This window comes from Peromyscus maniculatus, chromosome 2 (assembly GCF_049852395.1).
Source record: "Peromyscus maniculatus bairdii isolate BWxNUB_F1_BW_parent chromosome 2, HU_Pman_BW_mat_3.1, whole genome shotgun sequence".
Taxonomy (NCBI): Eukaryota; Metazoa; Chordata; class Mammalia; order Rodentia; family Cricetidae; genus Peromyscus; species Peromyscus maniculatus.
This window is the reverse complement of record NC_134853.1, coordinates 21,614,236-21,635,039: the sequence shown is the minus strand read 5'-3', so window position 1 is coordinate 21,635,039 and position 20,804 is coordinate 21,614,236. Positions and strand designations below refer to the sequence as shown.

Genomic DNA, 20,804 nt, shown 5'->3' with positions numbered 1-20,804 from the left:
GGCCATGTTTTGATTTGGTTTGGTTATTTGACACATTCTTTCTATGTAGCCCTGACTGTCCTGGAAATTGCCATGTAGACAAGACTGGCCTTGAACTCACAGGCAGGTCCTCCTGTCTCTCATTCCCAAGTGCTGGGAATGAAGGCTTACACCAGCACACCTGACCTTTGTTTTAGGTTCTTTGAAAGAGTCTCAATATGTATTCTTGGTGGGCCTTGTAGTTGCTGAGTCGAGCAGGCTGGCTTCAAGTTCAGAGTTCTGCTTGCTTCTGACTGCAGATCCCTGAGATTAAAACGCATGCAACCACACCTGGCTGAGATTTTTTTTTATATGACCACTAACTGCCAGTGTTGGGTGTGCTTTGAAAAAGTTGAATAACATATGTGACCAAAATTTTGGGCCAGACTTATTTTGTAAACTGGTCTTTAGTAGGCCAGAGTGGCCTTGAATTCCATATTTACCTGAGGATGGCCTTGTCTTGATGATTTATCTATAAACAAGCCAAGGTCCAGCTTATGATATAACATGTAAAATGTGGAAATGTTGCTCTTTTATTCATTCTGCATAGATTTTGATTCAGAGTTGAAGAATAATCTTGTTTTTCATTCAGATATCTGTGATTTCTATTTGCTTTTTGTTTTTTTTTTTTTGGCCCAAGTGCACACAAATTAGTTCTAAATCATCATTTCTACTCAGCTTTCCTTTTAAAAAGCTTATTTGCTTTTTCAATTATGATTTCTTTACATATTTTAGATTTTCCATTATTCTAGATAATTTTGTTTTGGGAGTGAAAGCCAGGCAGAGCTCATGGTAGGCAGTTGCTCTACTCCAGAGCTGCTCCCTTCCTTAGAAATACTTCGATGTTTGGAAATACTTTTTCTTTGGTATGGTTTCAGTAATAGATCAAGCCCTTTGCTTCATAAATCTTTTGTATTAGTTTTTTGTTCATCTGTGGGTTTTCCCACTGTGGGATAATTGTGCTGTTAGATGACTTCATTTCTGAGTTTTTAAAGCATTTTTGTTTCATATATGATATCTTTGAATAAAGACTCAAGCTTTTCTTGTGGATAATATTGAGACTGCATGTATGGAATTGTCTTTCTTTTTGTCACAAAGGCTAATATATGTCTTAGCTAAATTATATTTACCCTGTTTATAAATTTTTAATTAATGAATTAATCAATATATTTCAGCTAGTTTTGCTGGGTAGCTTCTCTGGAGTTCATCTATATAGACCAGACTGTTCTCACACTTAGTAATACTGCTACCTTCCAAGAGCTGAGATTACAGGTATGTGCCCAATAAAATTTAATTTATTTTCCAGTTGTTTTTTCCCCCTAATGTATGTCTAAATTAATGATTGTGTATTGCACCAAATGTGCAATCTGCTAACAAATGTTGCTTACAAGTAGATAATCGTTGAGATGGACATTTCCTATTCTTTATTTGGAAGTTAGGATTTTTGAGTGTAGATTACTTAAATGCAGGATACATTTTCAATTCTACAGAAGTATGGAAACATGTGTTTATGTTTAGTGAAGTTACTATTACTTTTGTATAACAGTAACAATGTACCAGGAATGTCCAGACAAATATCAAGTAAGGAATGAAGTTTCCTGCAGTCCAAGTCTATGTTCTTTTAGGCTGCTGAGAACATGTGCTCCTTGCTGGAAAAGCTGTTTTCTGGTTTCAGAAGCATTCATTTACTTTATAGGTGCTAGGGTGGTATTATATCATGTTACAGTTGCTTTTCTTCTACCTAGGCTCATAACTGACCAAGATTAGTTGAGAAATTCAGTGTGATCAACTCACAGACACTTAGGTTTAGGTTTGTTAGCCATACATTAGCCACCCTTTATTATCTGAGAATTTCACACATGAATATAATGTATCTTGATCAAAACCACCCCCTATTTCCTCCTCTTCTATACCCCTCCCTCTTTTTGATTCCCCGTCTCTACTTCGTGGGCTAATTTTAGACTCACTGAGTTCACTTAGTGATTGGGGAGGAAAGAGTATTTGGCTTCCAGGTCCAGTTCACAGTCCATCATGCAGGGAAGGCAGTCAGAAACTCAAGGTAGAAGAAGCCTAGAGGTAGGAACTGAAATAGAGACCCTGAAGGAATGCTGCTTACTGGCTTGTTCTTCCTGGCTTATTCAGTTTTCTTTCTTTTTTCTTTTCTTTCCTTTTTCAATTGAAAATAGATTTCCACACAATCTATTTTCATTATGATTTCCCCTTCCCCAGCTCCTCCCAGATCTTCCGCTCCCATCCTAATCCACATCCCTTCTTTCTCTCTCTCTTTAGAAAATAAACAGTCATCTAGAAATTCTATTTGCTTTCTTATATACCATTGTACCACCTGCCCAGGAATAATACAGCTCCACAGTGGACTGGACCCTCCCCCATAAGTCATTAATAAAAAAAAAAAAAACCTGATAGTTGAAGGTCCTCCTCCCAAATATTCTTGTCTTGTGTCATGTTGAGGAAAAGCAAAGCAAGACAAGGATCATGACATTAGAGAAACCATGGGCTGTGTAGTGAGATTCTGTCTGAAAATAAAGTCAAATAAAGTAACAAAATATTTAAACAAACAAGAAAATAAATAAATAAACCCTCATACTTTATTCATCTTTTAGTATTAATCTATTCAAATAATTTGAACCTCTTTCTAAGACTTTGAAAGACTTGGTAATGAAAGCACCTAGTAGTGTTTTCCTTTCTTAAGTTTGGCTTTTAACCAATTTGATGATTTTGTTCAAAGGTATAAAACAGGGAAATTTTGGATGTGGATAGGACTTGATCCAGGTGTCATATACTTTGATCTTTATTTCTGAGGCAAATCTCAGGATGACACTTGAGTAACACCCCAAGTTGTCCTCTGGCCCCCTCATAAACATTGCACCCCATACACACATGTGCACCTTCATATGAAAATATATGCAAAATATAAAGAAAAATTAAAGATTAGGAATAGTGAGAAGTGAAAATGTCTAAGAGTTTATTAATATGATGATTGCTAAAAGGCAAGTTGAATTTTGTAACTTAAATGGGCTGATGGAAGTCTGAGAGAGGAATAAGATTCAGAAGAGCCATTTCAGTTAAGAGCATTAGTAGGAATGTTTAAGTGTAAATTAGTGGAGCAGAAGTTAGTTAGGAGCAATGTCAATAGTGTACCAGAAAGTGTCCTGTCATTAGAGGAATGAAAGAAATAAAAGCACACCACTTGTCTCTTTCATGTAAACACATGTGTTCAATATTCTACTGTTCACATACACACAGACTCCACAGTGCTTTCATAGAAGCCAGATGACAAATACAGAATATTCGTTTCCTTCTGACATATGGGTCTTGTGGATCAAACTAGGTCTTTAGCCTTGGTTGCAATTGCCTTTATTGTCTGAGGCAACTCCTTAGCTCTCATATGTTTTTATTCCTTTTATTTATTTGTCAGGATAATTTGCATGTGTGTCTAAGGATCTGACTCAGATGGTCTTGTCTGTCTATTCTTAAAGCATTAAGCATACATAGATTTGCCTGTTATCCCAGGACTTAATGCAGTCCAGTATAACTTTTATTCAGTTCCACAGTTTATAACCATGTAGATTGCTTCTAGTTTTTATTATTTGTGCTCATATACATGTGTCTTGGTCATGTGGACATAGAAATATCCTCAATGTTTTCAGAATCAAGCTGTTTTAAAATTATTGCTTATAACAATTTTGTTATTACCTTCTGTTCTATAGGTCATTGTGTAGATACTTAAACATTTTTCAAGAGGAGGAGTTCCATTTCTGTGTTAATTAAAAGCAGTGATACTTATTTCTGGTGTGTGGTAACATAACTGTACCACATTTACTTCTCATTCTGCTCATAAAATCTAAGATCTCTTCTTGGACATTGTGCATTTTAATGTTTGGTAATTACATACTTAGAGCAATACAGTACATGTACATATAATACATTAATAGCAGTTTTTTATTTTTACCTTACTAGGCTCTTGATACTATTTTTAGAGGTACATTTTGTTGTATTTTTATGATAAAGTGTAAGCAAATTGTAAAAAGTAGTGATTATGCAGTGATATCAATATCAGAGTATATACCTTTATACTTATATTTAAATTTTTTTAACAGAGTATTTACCTGGATCATGAGGGTGAAAACAGACTATTTGAACTAAGAATAAAATACAATTCTGGATTTTAGTCTGTCCTTGAGGATAGTTAGAGGACTTGGAAGGGTAGATATATATTATCCATTGGACTATGCATTGTGAGTTCCAGGCCAGCTGGAGATTTCTAATGAGGTCCTGTCTCAAACAACAAAGCAAAATTATATTCAACTATACTTATGAAAGTGTGTGTGTGTGTGTGTGTGTGTGTGTGTGTGTGTGTGTGTGTGTAGCACAAGCCTTCCTCAAACTGACAGTAGTCTACCTACCTCTGTCTCTGTTGTGTTACTATTACAGGCTAGTAGTCCCATTTCTGGCTCAAGTTGGCTCTTCTAAAACTATTAGTGAGATTTGAAAATGTTCAGACAAAAATAGCAGTTCTGTGGAAAAGTGAAAGAATTAGAGAAACAGTCCCATGCTAGATGTTTGTAGAGACCTCTGCTGAGGTTAAGTTGGGATCTTTCAGTGACTTTGGAAAAGGAATTCAGGATGAGTTAATACAGATCAGAATTGGAATTTTATTTTGAGATGGGGTCTCTATGTATTTCTACCTGTCCTTGAACTCAGAATGTAGACAAGGTTAGCCTTAAACTCCCAGAATTCTACCTGCCTCTGCCTCTCAAGTATTGGAATAAAAGATGTGTGCCATATCAACTTGGAATAGTATTATTTATTTACTTAGACTGTTTGTATATGTTTTCTCATTTATATATGGAATGGTGTGCATGTGTATTATCATATGGGTGTAAAAGTTAGAGTAAAACTTTAGGTGTTGGTCCTTTTCCCTCAGCATGTTTGAGAAAGGGTCGCTAGTATACTGTCATGTGAAAATAGGCTTGTAGGATTTCTTCTCTCTGCCTTTTATTTTGCCTTGAAAGCATGGGATTATAGGCCTGAACAGTTGCAACTGGCTTTATAGTGCAGAAGTAAAGGGATAGTTGCAAGGTGAGTACTTGATTTGTTAAGACATTTTCTCAGCCCTAAAATTTATTAAGTAGAGATTTTTGGAGTGAGTTTGTTTTGAATCACAGTCTCACTGTCTAACCATGTCTGGCCTGGAACTCACTATATAGTAGATAGGCTAGGCCTGGAACTTGAAGAAATCCACCTGCCTCTGCCTCATGTGACCACAACTGGCTAATAAGAGATGTTTTTCATGGATTTCACACAGATATTAGTAGAAAGAAAGGACTTTGGAAACATGTGGTCTTGTGAAGGAGAGCTACACTTAAGAATTGATACAAAGTCATATTAGCATTTTATTAATTCAATTCAAGTGACAGATCTTTACAGTGATAAAGGACATTATCCCACAGCATCTCCACTTTTTTGTCTAATTAAAAAGGAAGGTTTTAGCATTACTATAATAAAATAAAAACAGTTATTAAGTAAGAACTACAGTAACAATATCTAATCCATTTGCATTGACAAAATTAGAGAAAGTATCGATCTTATCTTGGTGAGTCTAAAGTTTTGTATCTAATTTACTTTCTAATATAACTGAGGAAAACTATAACTATTTAGTTTTCAAGTCCATCAAAGAACTCAAAAGGATGTAATATTATATAAGTAAACAGGAAGTGCATTGTAAACATTTTCCAAAAATCTAGAAATGACAGAGACATCTGGCTGCCTAGACAGTCATCCAAAGTCCCTCAGCAATGTTGGGGCATCCATCTTCAATCTACAGGCCTAGAGTCTCTGGCATATTTTTCAATGCAGTGGAAAATTTAAAGGACTGCTCTGCCTAATGGCAAAGTTCATCAGTTGCTTTCTTTTGTGTACTGCAGAATGTCTGGCAGTTTCTTCTGTAAAGCAGGAACCTGAAGGACTATCTCACCTTGATTTGGCAAAGTTCATTGGTCACTTTCCTATGGGTCCTGCATGTCTAGTTTATATAATGTACTATCAAGCATTCCAGGCAAGGGCCATTTCTTGCCCAAATAGCCAGTTTTGCCAAGAAGAAGATAAACTGCATATGGAGTGTCTTCAATGCCCATCTTCCTTTTTGAATTAAATTGGTGCTGCCAGGAGCAGATGTGTTTTACTGTCCGGAAAAGTCTAAGTTCTTAAAATATTTTAAATGCCATATTCTGTAGGTCTTTGAAGTGTTTGAAGATTGCCTATCTATCTGAAATATATCTTTGTATATCTAGAAAACTTAAGTAACATGAGTATAAGTTTGGTTATCATAGATGACTAATTATTAGCCTGTATTTCTTAATTATACATTACTATTTTAAATGAGTTGCATAATCATAAATCATTAAACAAGAGTAGAAATATACATATAGTATAACAAAATTGATGTTAGCTTTGTGTCAACAAACCAAATGCATATCAATATAAAGTATTTTGATATTAACAGTTGTTTTTTGGATCAAGGTCGATTTTTTTTTTAACATTTCTATATAGTATTCCCCCTTCCCCCTTTCTTTTCTGAGACAGGGTTTCTCTGTGTAGCTTTGTGCCTTTCCTGGAACTCACTCTGTAGCCCAGGCTGGCCTTGAACGCATAGAGATCCACTTGCCTCTGCCTCCGAAGTGCTGGGATTAAAGGCGTGTGCCACCACCACCTGGCCCCCTTTTTTCTTTAGAAAGAGATTGCATTTATAATCAATATCCTTTAAATAAAAACAAACATTCATAAACAATATTTTGCGAATTTGGGTGTAGCTTTTCATACTACTTCCTGCCTATGTGGTGCTGGCACACTTATGGGAATCCTGAGAACATTTAAAATTATGGTTAAATCTTGGCTATAGTAGTCTGTGATACTGTGTCGTGTCAGCCAGTTGGCTTGAAGTAGTTTTGGATGTTGGATCATTTGGCCCATCTTTCCTATTAGAAACCTCTCAGGGAGTCTTTCTTGATAGACCCATATTAACCTGGAATTAACCAGCTTCTCATCTTCTGTGGAAACAAAAGCAGAACCTCTTTTCCCAAGCAACATATCCTTAGACCCAGATTTTGAAGTCAAGATACCTTTAAATATATATATGTTGGTTTAATTGAGCAGTCCCCATAATCAAATCTCTCTCTCTCTCTAGTTAAAAATCCCAAAGACAACAAAATAATATACAGAATCCAGAGTCTCTGTGTATTTGCCATATGTATATGGCTTCTTTTTTTTTTTTTATAACTATTTCTATTTTAAGGACTTTCTCTACCCTTTTTTCTTTTCTCTCTAAAGCCTATGTATATTTTTAAACATCTTATAACATGTTTAGAGGTATTTTCTATCTGACTCTGTCTATATTGTGTATCTTTAACCCTTCTCTGACTAGGAGTTTTAAAACTGTTAAACTACACAGCTAGGATGAAAGCCAGGCTTTTCAACATGGTGCAGGTACCAATGAGTCATGCTTACCTTCCCAATTCTAAGAAGCAGTATTAAGCATCATGGAACTGTGTTCTTAAGTCTGCAGCTGTGCTCGCAAGCCTGCAGGCAGTGGCTGGGAGAAGCCTCTCTGTACCATGGCCTATGGGAGAGACTGCAGATGTTCATCATGCCACTTAGCTCATGGTGATTGACTCTATCTTGCAGGCAGCTCTCGGGAGATGTGTCTCTGTGCTGCTGATAGCAAGAGACTGTGAGACTAAGAATCCCAGTGTGGCTCCGTTTATGTGCATTCAGAATATTTTTAAGCTTTTTCTGGTCTATGTGGATCAATGTCACACATATGGCACCAATTGTAGACTTAAGTTTCTCAGTCCTGCCTGGTCCTGTCCAGGGAAGCAGCTGTTTCATAAAATAATCACTCAGAGGTTTAATATTAATTACAAACTGTTTGGTCTATGGCTCAGGCTTCTTCCCAGCTAGCTCTTTAATCTTAAATTAACCCATTTTTATTAATCTATGTATTGCCACATAGTCATGGCATTACTGGTCTGCTGGCATGTTGTGCCTTGGGTGGCGGGCCAGGGTCACCTCCCTCCACCCCTTTTCTTCACAGAATTTTCTATAGAAGAAGATTACCTCCCTTTACCAAGAGAGCTCTATAGAATGGGGCCTGTCAGTTGTTTTTATTCTTTGTTGTTTTGGTCCTTTTGAGTGTTCACCACCCAACTTCCACATAAATCAAACAGAGAGGCTTATTATTACTTATGAGTGCCTGGACTTATCCAGGCCTGTTTCTAGCCAGCTTCTCTTCACTTAAATCATCCCATCTACCTTTTGCCTCTGGGCTTTTTCCTTCTCTTACATCTTACTTTCACTCTTACTCCATGGCTGGCTGTATGGCCGGGTAGCTGCCAACTTCTTTTCTTGCTCCCAGATCTTGCTCTTTTTCTCTCTTGCTAATTACTCTCTCTGCCTGCCAAACCTGCCTATACTTTTTCTTGCCTAGCTATTGGACATTCAGATCTTTTTTAGACCATCAGATAATTTAGACAGGCAAAGTAACATAGCTTCACACAAGTTAAACAAATGCAACATAAAAGAATGTATCATTTTTCATCACTAAACAAATGTTCCACAGCATAAACAAATATAACACATTAAAATAATATTCCACAATATTGGTCTCTCTGTTTGGGAGAAAGATCATTAGTGGCAGGGTCAAAAACATAATTTTTTAAGAGTTACTTTGAGTTAATTTTGTGGAAATTGTGAAGTCTATGTTGTCTTTTTTTATTAATTTTTTTTTATTCATTTTACATACCAACCACAGATCCCCCTCTCACCTGTCCTCCCACTCCCTTCTCCCCTACCCAACCACACCCCTGACCCACCCCTCATCCTCTCCTCCAAAAAGATAAGTTCTCCCATGGGGGGACAACAAAGTCTGGTACATTCAGTTGAAGCAGGATCAAGCCCCTCCCCTGCATCAAGGCTGAGCAAGGTGTCAGACCATAGGTTATAGGATCTAGAAAGCCAGCACATGCACCAAGGATAGATCCTGATCACACTGCCAGGGGCCCCACAAACAGACCCAGCTACACAACTGTCCCCTGTATGCAGAGGGTCTAGTCTGGTCCCACTCAGGTTCCACGGCTGTTCATCTAAAGTTTCCGAGTTCTTATGAGCTTTGTTCAGTTTTCTCTGTAGATTCCCCACCTCGTGATTTTGACCCCCCTTGTTTATAGACTCCCTCTTCTCTCTTTGACTATATTCCCAGAACTCAGCCTGGTACTTGGTTGTAGATCTCTGCATCTGCTTCCATCAGTTAATGGATGAAGGCTCTATGATGGCATTTAGGGTATTTACCAATCTGATTATCAGGGTAGGCCAATTCAGACATCCTCACCACTATTGCTAGTAGTCTAATCTGTGATTGTCCTTGTGGATTCCTGGGAATTTCCCTAGTACCAGATTTCTTCCTTGCCCCATAATGTCTCCCTCTATCAAGATATCTCTCATTGCTCTCCCTCTCCATCCCTCCCCCAGCTCAACCATCCTGTTTCCTCATGTTCTCATGCCCCATCACCTCCCCTTTATTGACCTTCCTCATCCCCAGTTTACTCATGGAGATCCCCTCTGTTTCCCCTTCCCAAAGATGATCTGTACATCCCTCCTTATTTCCTAGCTTCTCTGGAGCTGTGGGTTGTAGTCTGATTGTCCTTTCCTTTACATCTAGTATTCACTTATGAATGAGTATATACCATGTTTTTCTTTCTGAGTCTGAGTTACCTCACTCAGGAGCTGGAAAGTCAGAAACATAACTGTTTAAGGGTCACTTTAGTTAATTTTGTGGGAATTTTGATGTTTGCATTAATTTATATATACAGAATTATAGAAAGTTTAGTAACATTCATCAAGATCACACTTTCCAGAGCTCAGTTTTTGGTCCTTTGATTAAAAGTTGACTATATTTTCCTGATTTTGTTCTTGGCTTATTCTTTTTCCTTTATCCTTTCACAGATATTGTACATATTCTGGATTGTTTTAGTTTTGCGGTAAATATAGAAGTCAGATTGTGTCAATATATGTATTTGTTTTATGATCCTATTGAACACTCTGAGTGTTTCTGCTTTGTATGTAGCTTTGGGTATCCTGTTATAAATTCTTGGGAATTTTCTTGGGATTGTATTCAATTCATGCTGCAGATTTACCAAATACAACATCTTAATATTGATGCACCATGGATCATTTATTTACTTCTTTGTTTATTTAGGTTTTGTTGTTGTGGTTGTTGTTAATCTGTAAAAAACTTTTAGTTTATTAAATCAAAAGTTCTAAGAAGTTCTAAGAAGAACATATTCTTCTTTGGGATGACCTGAGTTTATCTCAGTATCCAAGTCAGGGAGGCACATAACCACCTGCTACTTCAGATGCAAGAGATCTGACCCCCTCTTTTCTTGCATGTCACTTTTATACATATGGAACACATTCTCTCTCATACACAAACATACACAAAATGTGAGGATAAACTTTTTTCTTTAAGTTCTTGTGACTCATAAAGCAATTAGACAAAACAAGTTGCTTTAGGTATATAATACAAATCATACACTATTGTTTCTTTAAAAATCTGTTATTTTTTATTTGGTTTAGACAAGTTTTCAATTCCTTGCCTGATGTAGACTTATAAGCAATCATCAGTTATAGGAAACAAAAGGATTCCTAAATGATCATAACAAATATCCTTTACCTTGTCATAAGAGAATGAGATCCTTTTAGTAACCAAGTCTGTTTTCTACAAAGTTAAAACGTCAGAAGACTTCAAGTGCATCTGTCCAATTCTGTTAGAACAGCCATCCTCACACAATCCATTTTCTATTATTAGCATAGGAGAGTACCAGAGTGCACAGGACGAGTACTGGCCAGTGATTTCTCGTGGTTAAATTTTGATTAGAATCTTGTAGTTCGTGTTTATGGGCTCATGATATATATTTGTAGGTAAGTCTTTTTGTCTTGTTTGGTCATTGGTACCATCTATGTTGTTGAGTCTATTACTTGTCATCTAAATTTATTGTTGTTTGTCTGGAAAATGATGGAACTTCACCATTTTATTTTTCAGAAAATTTACTATATTATGCTTTGAGTTTCTTGAGCTTTTGTTGGTTTGGGAAGTTTCTGTGGAGAGACAGATTTAGTTTTCTTGATCTTGGAGGCTCACTTCTCCTTATTTCTTGGTATATCTGTGTTTTCCTGTTGTTATTATCTTCATATTTGTGGGTTTTTTTTTTTCAGCTTAAGGGGTTGATATGGTTAAACATCTGAGGGAACATAAATTGAGGCTATACCCAGATCAGAATTGCTGGTTACTGTGTTTTTGAGAAACTGTGTTAATTGATGGTGATTGATGGTTAATTGATGATTGATGTGCAAAAACTCTTCCACTGAGGTTACAATACCCTAAACAAGTGGGCATACGATGAATAAGAAAGCCACTTGAGCACAAGACAGTGAGCAAGCAAGAGAAAAAGCCAGTAAACAAAGTTTCCCTGTGGTTTTTGTCTTCAATTCCTAGCGTGAGATTCTATCATTAGCACCTACAATTGTAGGTTGTGATCTGGCAATATCAGCCACATAAACCTGTTCATTACTTGAGATGCTTTTCATTAGACAATTTAATCACAGCAAGAAACAAGCAAGTTAGAACAAAATTTGGTACACCAAAAGTGTTTTTGTTGGTGGATAGAATGTGGGAATGTTGTCTTTTGGAGTAATGTTTAAGATATTAGGACTTTAAAAAAAAGATATTAGGACTTTAGATGGAAAAAGGCATAAAAAGTTGCACATAGAACTTAATCAGCTCTTCTTATAGGACCAGAAATATGAGTATTAAAAGTAATGGTCACAGTGGCACTTCAGGGAATAGGATTTCAGTGGGAAATAGACTCCATTAAAAATTTAGCTAGAGGTAATTTGAATAATATTATGTCCCCATATCGTTCTTATTTTCTCCATTCCCTAAGAAATTGAGTAAGGTAAAATTAAAAAATAATAGGCTGATTTCTTGGACAAAGTATTGCTTCTCTTGGGTGTTTATTACTGATAATTCAGTCAGGTCTACAGTGTAAAAGAAACAAGTGGTGCAGAAAGAAATAAAAAGTCTGTTTTGAAGAGATAAACAGGACTAGGTAGTTTCAAATAGTAGTCCTTTGGTAGAGCAGAGATAGAGAATTTTGAAGTTTAGGACCATTAAAGAGAAGGCCCTTCTCAGCATTTGAGACCCAGGAAGGTACCCTAAGTGCAAGACTCCATCCATCTAAGCCTTTAAATTATGGAGGGAATAGGCAACTTGATTCCTAATCCCAAGAAGCAACTTCACAGAGGATTTTCTGTAAAGATTTTCCAAGTGTGGTAGCATCCATCCCAACACAGAAGCCTAATTTGTGGTGAGTAACTCATGTCGTACTGGTTCTGGAAACAAGACAGATGTAAAATGTACAGGTAGGTCATAGGTTCTTCCTCTGTTGTTTCAGTTGAGCACTGCTACATACATCTGTTTGGCAGAGTCAGAAACCCAGTGAAGAGACTGTGAGAGGTCATCGCATGAAGCTGTGAAGATTACGCCAGTGTTGTATTTTGAGATGGTAAGATATTGAAATGCCCAAGCTATAAGACGTCTGCCATGGGGAGCTGTATACAGTGAGTGGAAGTAGCAAAGGAAAAACATGTATGAAAAATTTCAGGGGTAGAGTTATTTAAGCCCTTTGGGAATGAAAACTAAACTGTCGGAAAAAGAGCTATAAGATTTGTTAATTCTTGCTCAGATTTAGTTTTGCCATGGTCCAATCTTCCCCCACTGTCCACAATGTGTCCACATTGCTTTCTTTTTTAAAATTTTTAATTTTTTTTAAAAAATGTATTTTTCTCTCATACAATATATTCCAACTACTATTTTCCTCCCTTCACTCCTCCCAGTCCTCTCCACTGTTCCCCTCTCCACCAGATCCACTCCTTCATTTCCCTTCAGAAAAGAGCAGGCCTCCCAGAAAAATGTACATAACAAGTTAAAATAAAACTAGACACAAACCCACATGCCAATGCTGGATGAAACAACCTAGTAGGAGGGAAAGGGTTCTGAGATCAGGTAAAAGAGTCAGAGACACCCCTCCACTCACACTTATAGGAGTCTCACAAAAACACCAACCTACACAACAATAACTTATATGTAGAGAAACTAGTGCAGACTCCTGTGGGCTCCATGATTGCTGTTTCATTGTCTATGAGCACCTTTGAGACCGTTTTCCTTTAAGTTAGGAAAATTTTTGACTCTCAGTTGTTTTTAGAAATATTTTCTGGGCCTTTGAGTTGAGATTCTTTGCCTTCTATTCCTATTACTCTTAGGTTTCATCTGTTCAAAGTGTTCCAGATTTCCTGGATGTTATGTTTTGGGAAAATTTTAGATTTAGCATTTTCTTTGATCAATATATCTATTTCTTCTATCATATTTTCAAAGCCTGAAGTTCTCTGTTCCATGTCTTGTGTTCTTTTGTTTAAGCTTACCACTGTAAGTCCTGTTTGATTACCCAGCTTTTCATTTCCAAAATTGCTTCAGTTTATATTTTTAATAGCTTTTGTTTCCATTTTCAGGCCTTGACCAGATTCATTTATGTTTATCACATGTTTGGTTTGTTTTTGTTTTCTTTAAGGAGTTTATTCATTTTCTCCAATTTTTCATTTATCCTTTCCCTGTTTTCTTTAAGGAATTTATTTACTTCCTCTTTAAGAACTTCTATCTTTTTTTAATAAAGTTGGTCTTAAGGTTTCTTAATTATGCTTCAACTGTGTTGGAATAGTCAGGGCTTGCTGTAGTAAGATAGCTGGAATCTGGTAGTGACACATTATAGTGGCTGTTATTGATTGTGTTCTTATGCTAGTGTCTGGGTAGCTGGGTTTGAGGTGATTGTGGGTCTAGGTGCCAATTTCTCAGTTTGTCTTTGTTGGATGGGTGTTCTGTTCCTTGGGTTCTATTTGTTCTCTGGTCTTCTGCTCTGTGTGGCCTATGGTTGAACACTGTTTGTTATCCCAAGTTGGGGACTAGAAATGTTGCAGTAGGTGTGGCCTTTGTTCCAGCAGGGAGTAGCTGCCCAAGTTTGGGGCTGATAAAATGTGAAGAGAGGAGGGAACTCAGGGATAGTGTTGGGGTGCTGCGAGAGTTAGGGAAGCTATGGGCAGTTGGCCTACGTGAACTTCTGGTACATGATGTATCCTTTGCTTGAGCAAGGGGTCTTCCTTCACCGAAGTTGAAGGCTACAACCCAGAGATGATTGTGGAAGTGGGATTGAGGATAGTGTTGGGATTATTGAATGAGTGGAGGAGTCCACAGCTAAGCAGCCTATGTGGATTATTGATGGATGGCATGGCCTCTGGTCCAGCAGGGAGTCTTTGCCTCAGTTTGCCTACCTATTTTTCTGGCTGGTATGACCTGCACTTGAGCAGAGGCTATCCATCTGATTTGGGGGTGGGGATATGGCTTTACTGGTAGCAACTATAAGGTTTGTGGGGATTGTGTCTGTGGAAATGTACAGAGTGTGGAAGTTTCCTGGGCTGGTGGCCTGCCTACCTATTCTTCTGACTGTTGTGACACACACATGAGCAGGGGATTTCTGCCTGAACTGGATGCCATATTCCTCTTTTCCTTAACGGGAACATATCCTGTGACACTGTATGTTGAAAATATACAATCCCTAAGTTCCCTCCTCTCTTAAGTTGTTTCTAGATTTTTAAAAGATGTGACAATAAAGAGATTGTTTTGAGTATCAGCAGAGACTTTGCACATTTGGGCTGTTACAGATTTTGAGGATCATTGAAGTTAAACTAAATGCATTTTCATTTTTTTTCTTTATTCATTGTATTTATTCTTTTATACAATACATTCTAACTGCAGCCTCTCCTTCCTCCAGTCCTTCCAATCCCCACCCAATCCCTATTCTCCTAGATCCACTGCTCCTCTGTCTCCCTTCAGAAAAGAGCAAGCCTCTCAGGGATATCAACCTAACACATCATAAAAAGGTACAATAAGACTAGGCACAAACCCTCATATCAAGGCTGGACAAGGTAACCCAATAGAAGGAAAATGATCCCAAGAACAGGCAAGAGAGTCCAAGACACCTTGATTCTGATAGTTAGGAGTCCCTCAAACACCCCAAGTTAAACAACCATAGCACATATGCAGAGGACCTGGCACAGAGTCACATAGGCTCCATAATTGCCACTTCAGTTTCTATGAACCCCTACGAGCCTTGCTTAGTTGATTCTGCCAGCCATGTTCTCCTGGTTTCTTCTACCCTTCTGGCTCCTACAATCCTTATCCCCTTCTTCCACATGATTCCTAGAGCTCAGGCTAATGTTTGGGTAAGGATCCCTGCATGTGGCCCCATCAGCTGCCAGAAGAAGCCTCTCTGGTGACAATTGGGCTAGGCAGTGATATATATTATAGCAGAATATAGTTATGAATCATTTAATATCTTTTGTTGTTTTTCTGTTATATTTGATTCTATCCTAGTTCTCTGAGCCATCCAAGTACCAGTTCCTAGTCATCCAGGCAGTGTGGGCTTCCTCTCAGAGTCTTGTCTTCAAGTTAGACCAGTCATTGTTTGGCCACTACAGAAGCTCTGAGCCACCTCTGCCCTAGCATATCTTGCAAGCAGGACAAGTGTGGGTTGAATGTTTTGTGGCTAGCTTGATGTCCTAGTCTTGCTACTGGGAGCCTTATGTTGTTACAGAAGATGGCTGATTCAGTATCTGTGCCCTTGATTACTAGGAGTCCTCTCCAGGGTCACCCTGATAGGTTTCAGGAAGCTTGCACTGCATTATGTTTCCACATGCCCTGCTAAAAGTTCCCCTATTCCAATAATCTCTCTCTGTACTTTCCCCCTATGTCTCTTAAATACTTACTTGGTCCTTCCTGTTTCCATACCCTTGTCCCTCCAGTGTGCCCACAAAATCTATTTTCTCTGTCCAGAGAGATCCATGCAGCTCTCCTGGAGCTGTTCTTGTTACTTAGCCACTCTTCATCTATGGAATGTAATGTGATTAACTGTGATTATTCTTTATTTTCTAATATCCACTTAGAAGTGAGTATACTATGTTTGTTTATGTGCTTCTGGGTTGCCTCACTCAGGATAAGAAAGAACTCAAGAAACCAAAAAACCACAACCAAATACTCAGATTATAATGGGGTACCTTTCTAAACAGAATCCTCAGTAAAACAATCTAAAATAGCTGAGAAACACTTGAAGAAAGGTTCAACATCCGTAGCCATCAGGGAAATGTAAATCAAAACTACTTTGAGATTTTAATCTTATACCTTTCAGAATTGTTAAGATCAATAACACAAGTGAGAGCCAATGCTGGAAAGGATCTGGAGCAAGTGCAAACCTCAAGACCCAGTAATAACATGCTTGGGCATATACCCAAAAGATGCCTTTCCCTCCCACTACAAGGACATTTGCTCAACTATGTTCATGGTGGCTTTGTTCATAACAGACATAAGCTGCTGTGTCTTTGAGAGATTTTTGTTGATTGATGATTGATGATTGATCTGGAAAGGCTCCTCCACTGAGGGTAGCTGTATTCCTAAAAAAGTGGGCCTGGGATGGAAAAGAGAGCGATTTGAGCTTGAGGCAGTGATTGGCAAGAGAGAAATCCAGGGGGAAAAATCTTTGCCCATGGGTTTTTCTTTCAAATGCTAGCTTGAGCTTCTATCCTAAGTTCCTAAAATGATGAACTGTGATCTGACAGAATCAGCCAAACAAGCCCATTCATTGCCCAAGATGCTTTTGGTTAGAGGACTTTTAAACAACAGCATAAAAGAATGTAAGAACAAAAAAATGGAGCACCAAAATTGGTTTTGTTGCTAGGTAGAATATGGGAATGTTGTCCTTTGGAAGAATGTGGATGATATCAACACCTTAGATGGCAAAAAATTTAGAAAATTTTACAGAGAACATAATTAGCTATAATTGTAGAACCAGGTAGATAGGATTGTTGAGAGTAATGGCAGAAAGTGTCGGTTGAGATCGTAGGATTGCAGACAGAAGTAGATAGACTCAATAAAAATATACATATATATATTAGAGATCATTTGGGTAATATTGTGGCTTCATAATTTTTCTTATTCTGGCTATGCCCTGTAAATTTAGTAAGTCAGAATTAAAAAACAATGGGCTAATTTCTTAAATAGAATATTGAATCTCTTTTATGGCTATTACTGATGACTCATTCAGCTCTGCAGTGAAAAAATGGATCAGAAATTAATGAAAATGAAAAGGTAGTTTCAGATGGCAGCCAAGTATTGAAATAGATGGGAATTTTTCAAGGAGTTTATCATCATTATACAGAAGTCCCTTGCTCTGTAATGGAAACCTAGCAAGGTGTCATAAGGATAAGACACCATCCACCTAAACCTTCAATTTATAGAGGAAGCAAAGTGATTCCTAGTCCCTGGAAGCAACTTCATATAAAACCTGCTGCACCTGTGGTCCAAGCATGTTGTTGTCCATTCTAATTAAGAAGTCAGAATTTGCAGGCTTACCCTTCTTGATCGTGGAAACAAGAAAACATCAAAATTTTAGGTCATGGACTCTTAGTTTGTGGTTTCAGTTCAGCATTGTGGCAGGCATCTATGTTTGGCAGTGTCAGAATACAGTGAGGAGACAGAGTTTATTGTGTGAAACTGTGAGGATGAAGCCTGTGTTTCATTTTGAGACCACAAGATGATGAAGTACCTATGCTATGAGACATCTCCCATGGCCAGCTGGCTGCATACAGGGAGTTAAAGTAACCAAAGAGAGAGATGAATGAGACATTGCAGGGATAGGGCCCATCTAAGTCCTTTGAAACTGAAGCCTTATGTGTCTGAGACAGAGCTATAAGATTTGATGGTTTTCCTCTGTGTTTGAGACTTGCCTTGGTCCGCTCTTCTCTCACTCTGTTCCCATTCCTCTCTTTTAGAAAGTGAATGGTATTCTGTGCTATTATATGTTGGAAAGATGTAATTTGTTTTTTGATTTTACAAGATGTCACTGTCAAGATTTTCTTGAGTGTCATAAAAGGCTTTGGACATTTGAACAGCATAGGGGATATCGCAGACCAAGAGTATCATTGAAGTGACTAAATGTATTTTTTTTTCATGGATGACCATGAGCCTATAGTGACCTGGATCAGAATGTAGTTGATTGTATGAAAAACTTCCCAGATATGATGATGTATTTGAACATGTTTCTCTTTTTGGGAACTTTCTTTTGATTAGGAGGAGCCTTTCTGGATGAAATTCCTCATTGGGGATAGGTTATAAGCATCTATAGACTCAACCAATTTCCTATTCTTTGTTTTGGTTGAAATTCATGAGCCAACATCCTTCTTGTGCAGTCATGCCTTCACCACCATTATAGACTTTAGATACAGTAGAAGCAGTTGCCATTCAATGCCAAGCCAGTTTGGTAGCCTGCTGTTTAAATTGTTTGTTTGTTTTTGATGACAAGGTTTGTCTGTGTAACCTTGGCTGAACTGAAAGTACCTCTGTAAGCCAGTTGGCCTTGAACTCAGAGACCACCTGACTCTGGCTCACAAGTGCTGGGATTAAAGTTGAGCCAAAATTCTTGGCTTTTCTGTTTTTATATTATTGGGTGATTGGCCTGAAATGTAGGTTTTTGTACATGCCAAACAAATACTGTTATACTGAGCTTCACCCCATCCTGAAATTTGAAATTTGGCAGATGGTATCATTTTGTTTTCCAGCATGACATATATTCATGACATTAATACTGCCTGAGCCTTCTGTCATTGGATTGCAGGTACAGGACATTCTTCCTGCCTGCTGTGTTTGTTTTGAATATTTTAAATGAATATGAGTATTACCTGTATGCATGGATATGCACCATGTGGGTACCTGGTCCTCACAATGATCAAAAGATGGCCTCAGAAACCCTAAACTTGGAATCATGGATAGTTTTGATCTCCTGTGTAAATATTGGCAGTTGACCCCACCTATATGCAAGACCAGCAAGAGCTCATTACTATTGAGCCATCTCTTCTGCCCTGTGTTGATTATTTATTATCAACATTTATATTGCTAATGTTTTCATCTGTCCATTTGAAACTGTGTTTAAACACTCAGTGGCTTTTAGAAAGACCTTATTGATGTTACACATTAAAATGAGGTACTTCAGGTTTCTGGAAGATGAATACAGAAGTGGAGTGAATGTCTAACTCTTTGTAGAAACTAAAGTAAATAACCTCTGTGTTCTTTCTGTCTTTTTGCTTGTTTGACTGATGTTTTGAACAGGAGACAGGGTCCCAATATGTACTTCTGGCTGTCCTGGAACTGATTGCATAGGCTAGGCTACCATTCAACTCAAGCAAATATACCTGCCTCTGTGTTCTGAGTGCTAGCATTAAAGGCGTGATCCAATACACCCAGCTTGTCCGTCTTATTTTTTTTATACTTAGTAATTGTTCATACAATTTTTCTAATGTGTAGTCTGTACTGTTGATCTGTTTACTTTTCTATGTTTGTTAATAGGCATTTCTGTTGCAAGGTTATATCCCATACAAGGGGTACAGAAATGAGAGAAGTGAACCTCCTTATTCAGTTTCCTTCTAGAGTGACTTGATGATTACTTTACAATGTCTGTGTTATGGAGGAAGTAAGTGGAGCACCAGAATTATATGACTATATCATGAAGAAGTATAGATTTACAATGTTGTCAGTACCATGCTTTCTGTTGTACACATTTATGGGATATTTTAGAATGCAGTGACCTATGATGATGTGCATGTTGCCTTCACTTGGGAAGAATGGACTTTGCTGAATCCTTCCCAGAAGAATCTCTACAAAGATGTGATGCTGGAGACCTACAGGAACCTTATTACTATAGGTAAGACTGAATTTTCCTTCATATAAAATAAGGGGACAACTATTCTTTGGCTATTGATGCTTCTCTGTAATTTGAGTGAGAAAGAAGAATGAGGTGAATAAATCAGGTATGGTTCTAAGGTTCACTGAAGATAGTAACTTAAATTTTGCACAATTTTTAATAATATACCATACATTTTCTGAAACTATATTTTAGGATACAGCAGAGATGACCATAATATCGAAGAATACTGTAAAATTTCTAGAAGACATGAAAGGTAATTTTATTTTGCAAGCTGTTACAAATGTGCCTTTGAAGAAACTGTAAATGTGTCCTGGAAGTTTCAAAGAAAAACAACAGTGTAAATTAGCACAGCTTATAATGCATTGATGATTATTAAATTCTGACAACAAATACCATATTCCTCAACTTCAGGTAAGTGAATTACATTTTCAAGGCATTCTTTTAAGAAAGACGACAAGAAAACAATGCCTTAACAGACGTGGCCATTTGAATCAAAACCCCATGAGTGCTGTGCTGTACATCTGCCAGTCCATTTCATTTCATGACACTCATATTAAAAAAGGTAGACACATTGAAGAGGTGATAAGTATATGTTCAAAACATTCAAAAATAAGCAAATAGTCCATAGTAAAGTTAGTGTTACTCATATACTTTTTGTGACTTTGATAAATTTAGTGAAAGAGGCACTTAGAGTCAAGGGCTATTGTGGAGAGACCTTAATCCCCATACCACATATCTATGAGAAACAGAAATTCAAACTGTATGAATTCAATGTGGAAACCTTTTATTTGTCATTCTTCCTTTACTATGTATGTCATATATCATTCTGGATACAAGCCACATGAACATATGGAT

The 20,804-nt window shown here is 37.5% G+C and overlaps 1 protein-coding gene across 1 annotated transcript in view; it reads left to right on the top strand.

Annotated features, from left to right (window-relative positions):
* LOC143266765 (uncharacterized) overlaps positions 1-20,804 on the top strand; it is a 401,183-nt gene that overhangs the window by 377,229 nt on the left and 3,150 nt on the right. Inside the window, exons 2-6 of the mRNA XM_076563825.1 lie at positions 1,194-1,290; positions 10,898-11,010; positions 12,543-12,653; positions 19,820-19,946; positions 20,142-20,202. Of these exons, the coding sequence (XP_076419940.1) occupies positions 12,651-12,653; positions 19,820-19,946; positions 20,142-20,202 (191 nt within the window). The 5' untranslated portion in view covers positions 1,194-1,290; positions 10,898-11,010; positions 12,543-12,650. The remainder of the gene's footprint in view (positions 1-1,193; positions 1,291-10,897; positions 11,011-12,542; positions 12,654-19,819; positions 19,947-20,141; positions 20,203-20,804) is intronic.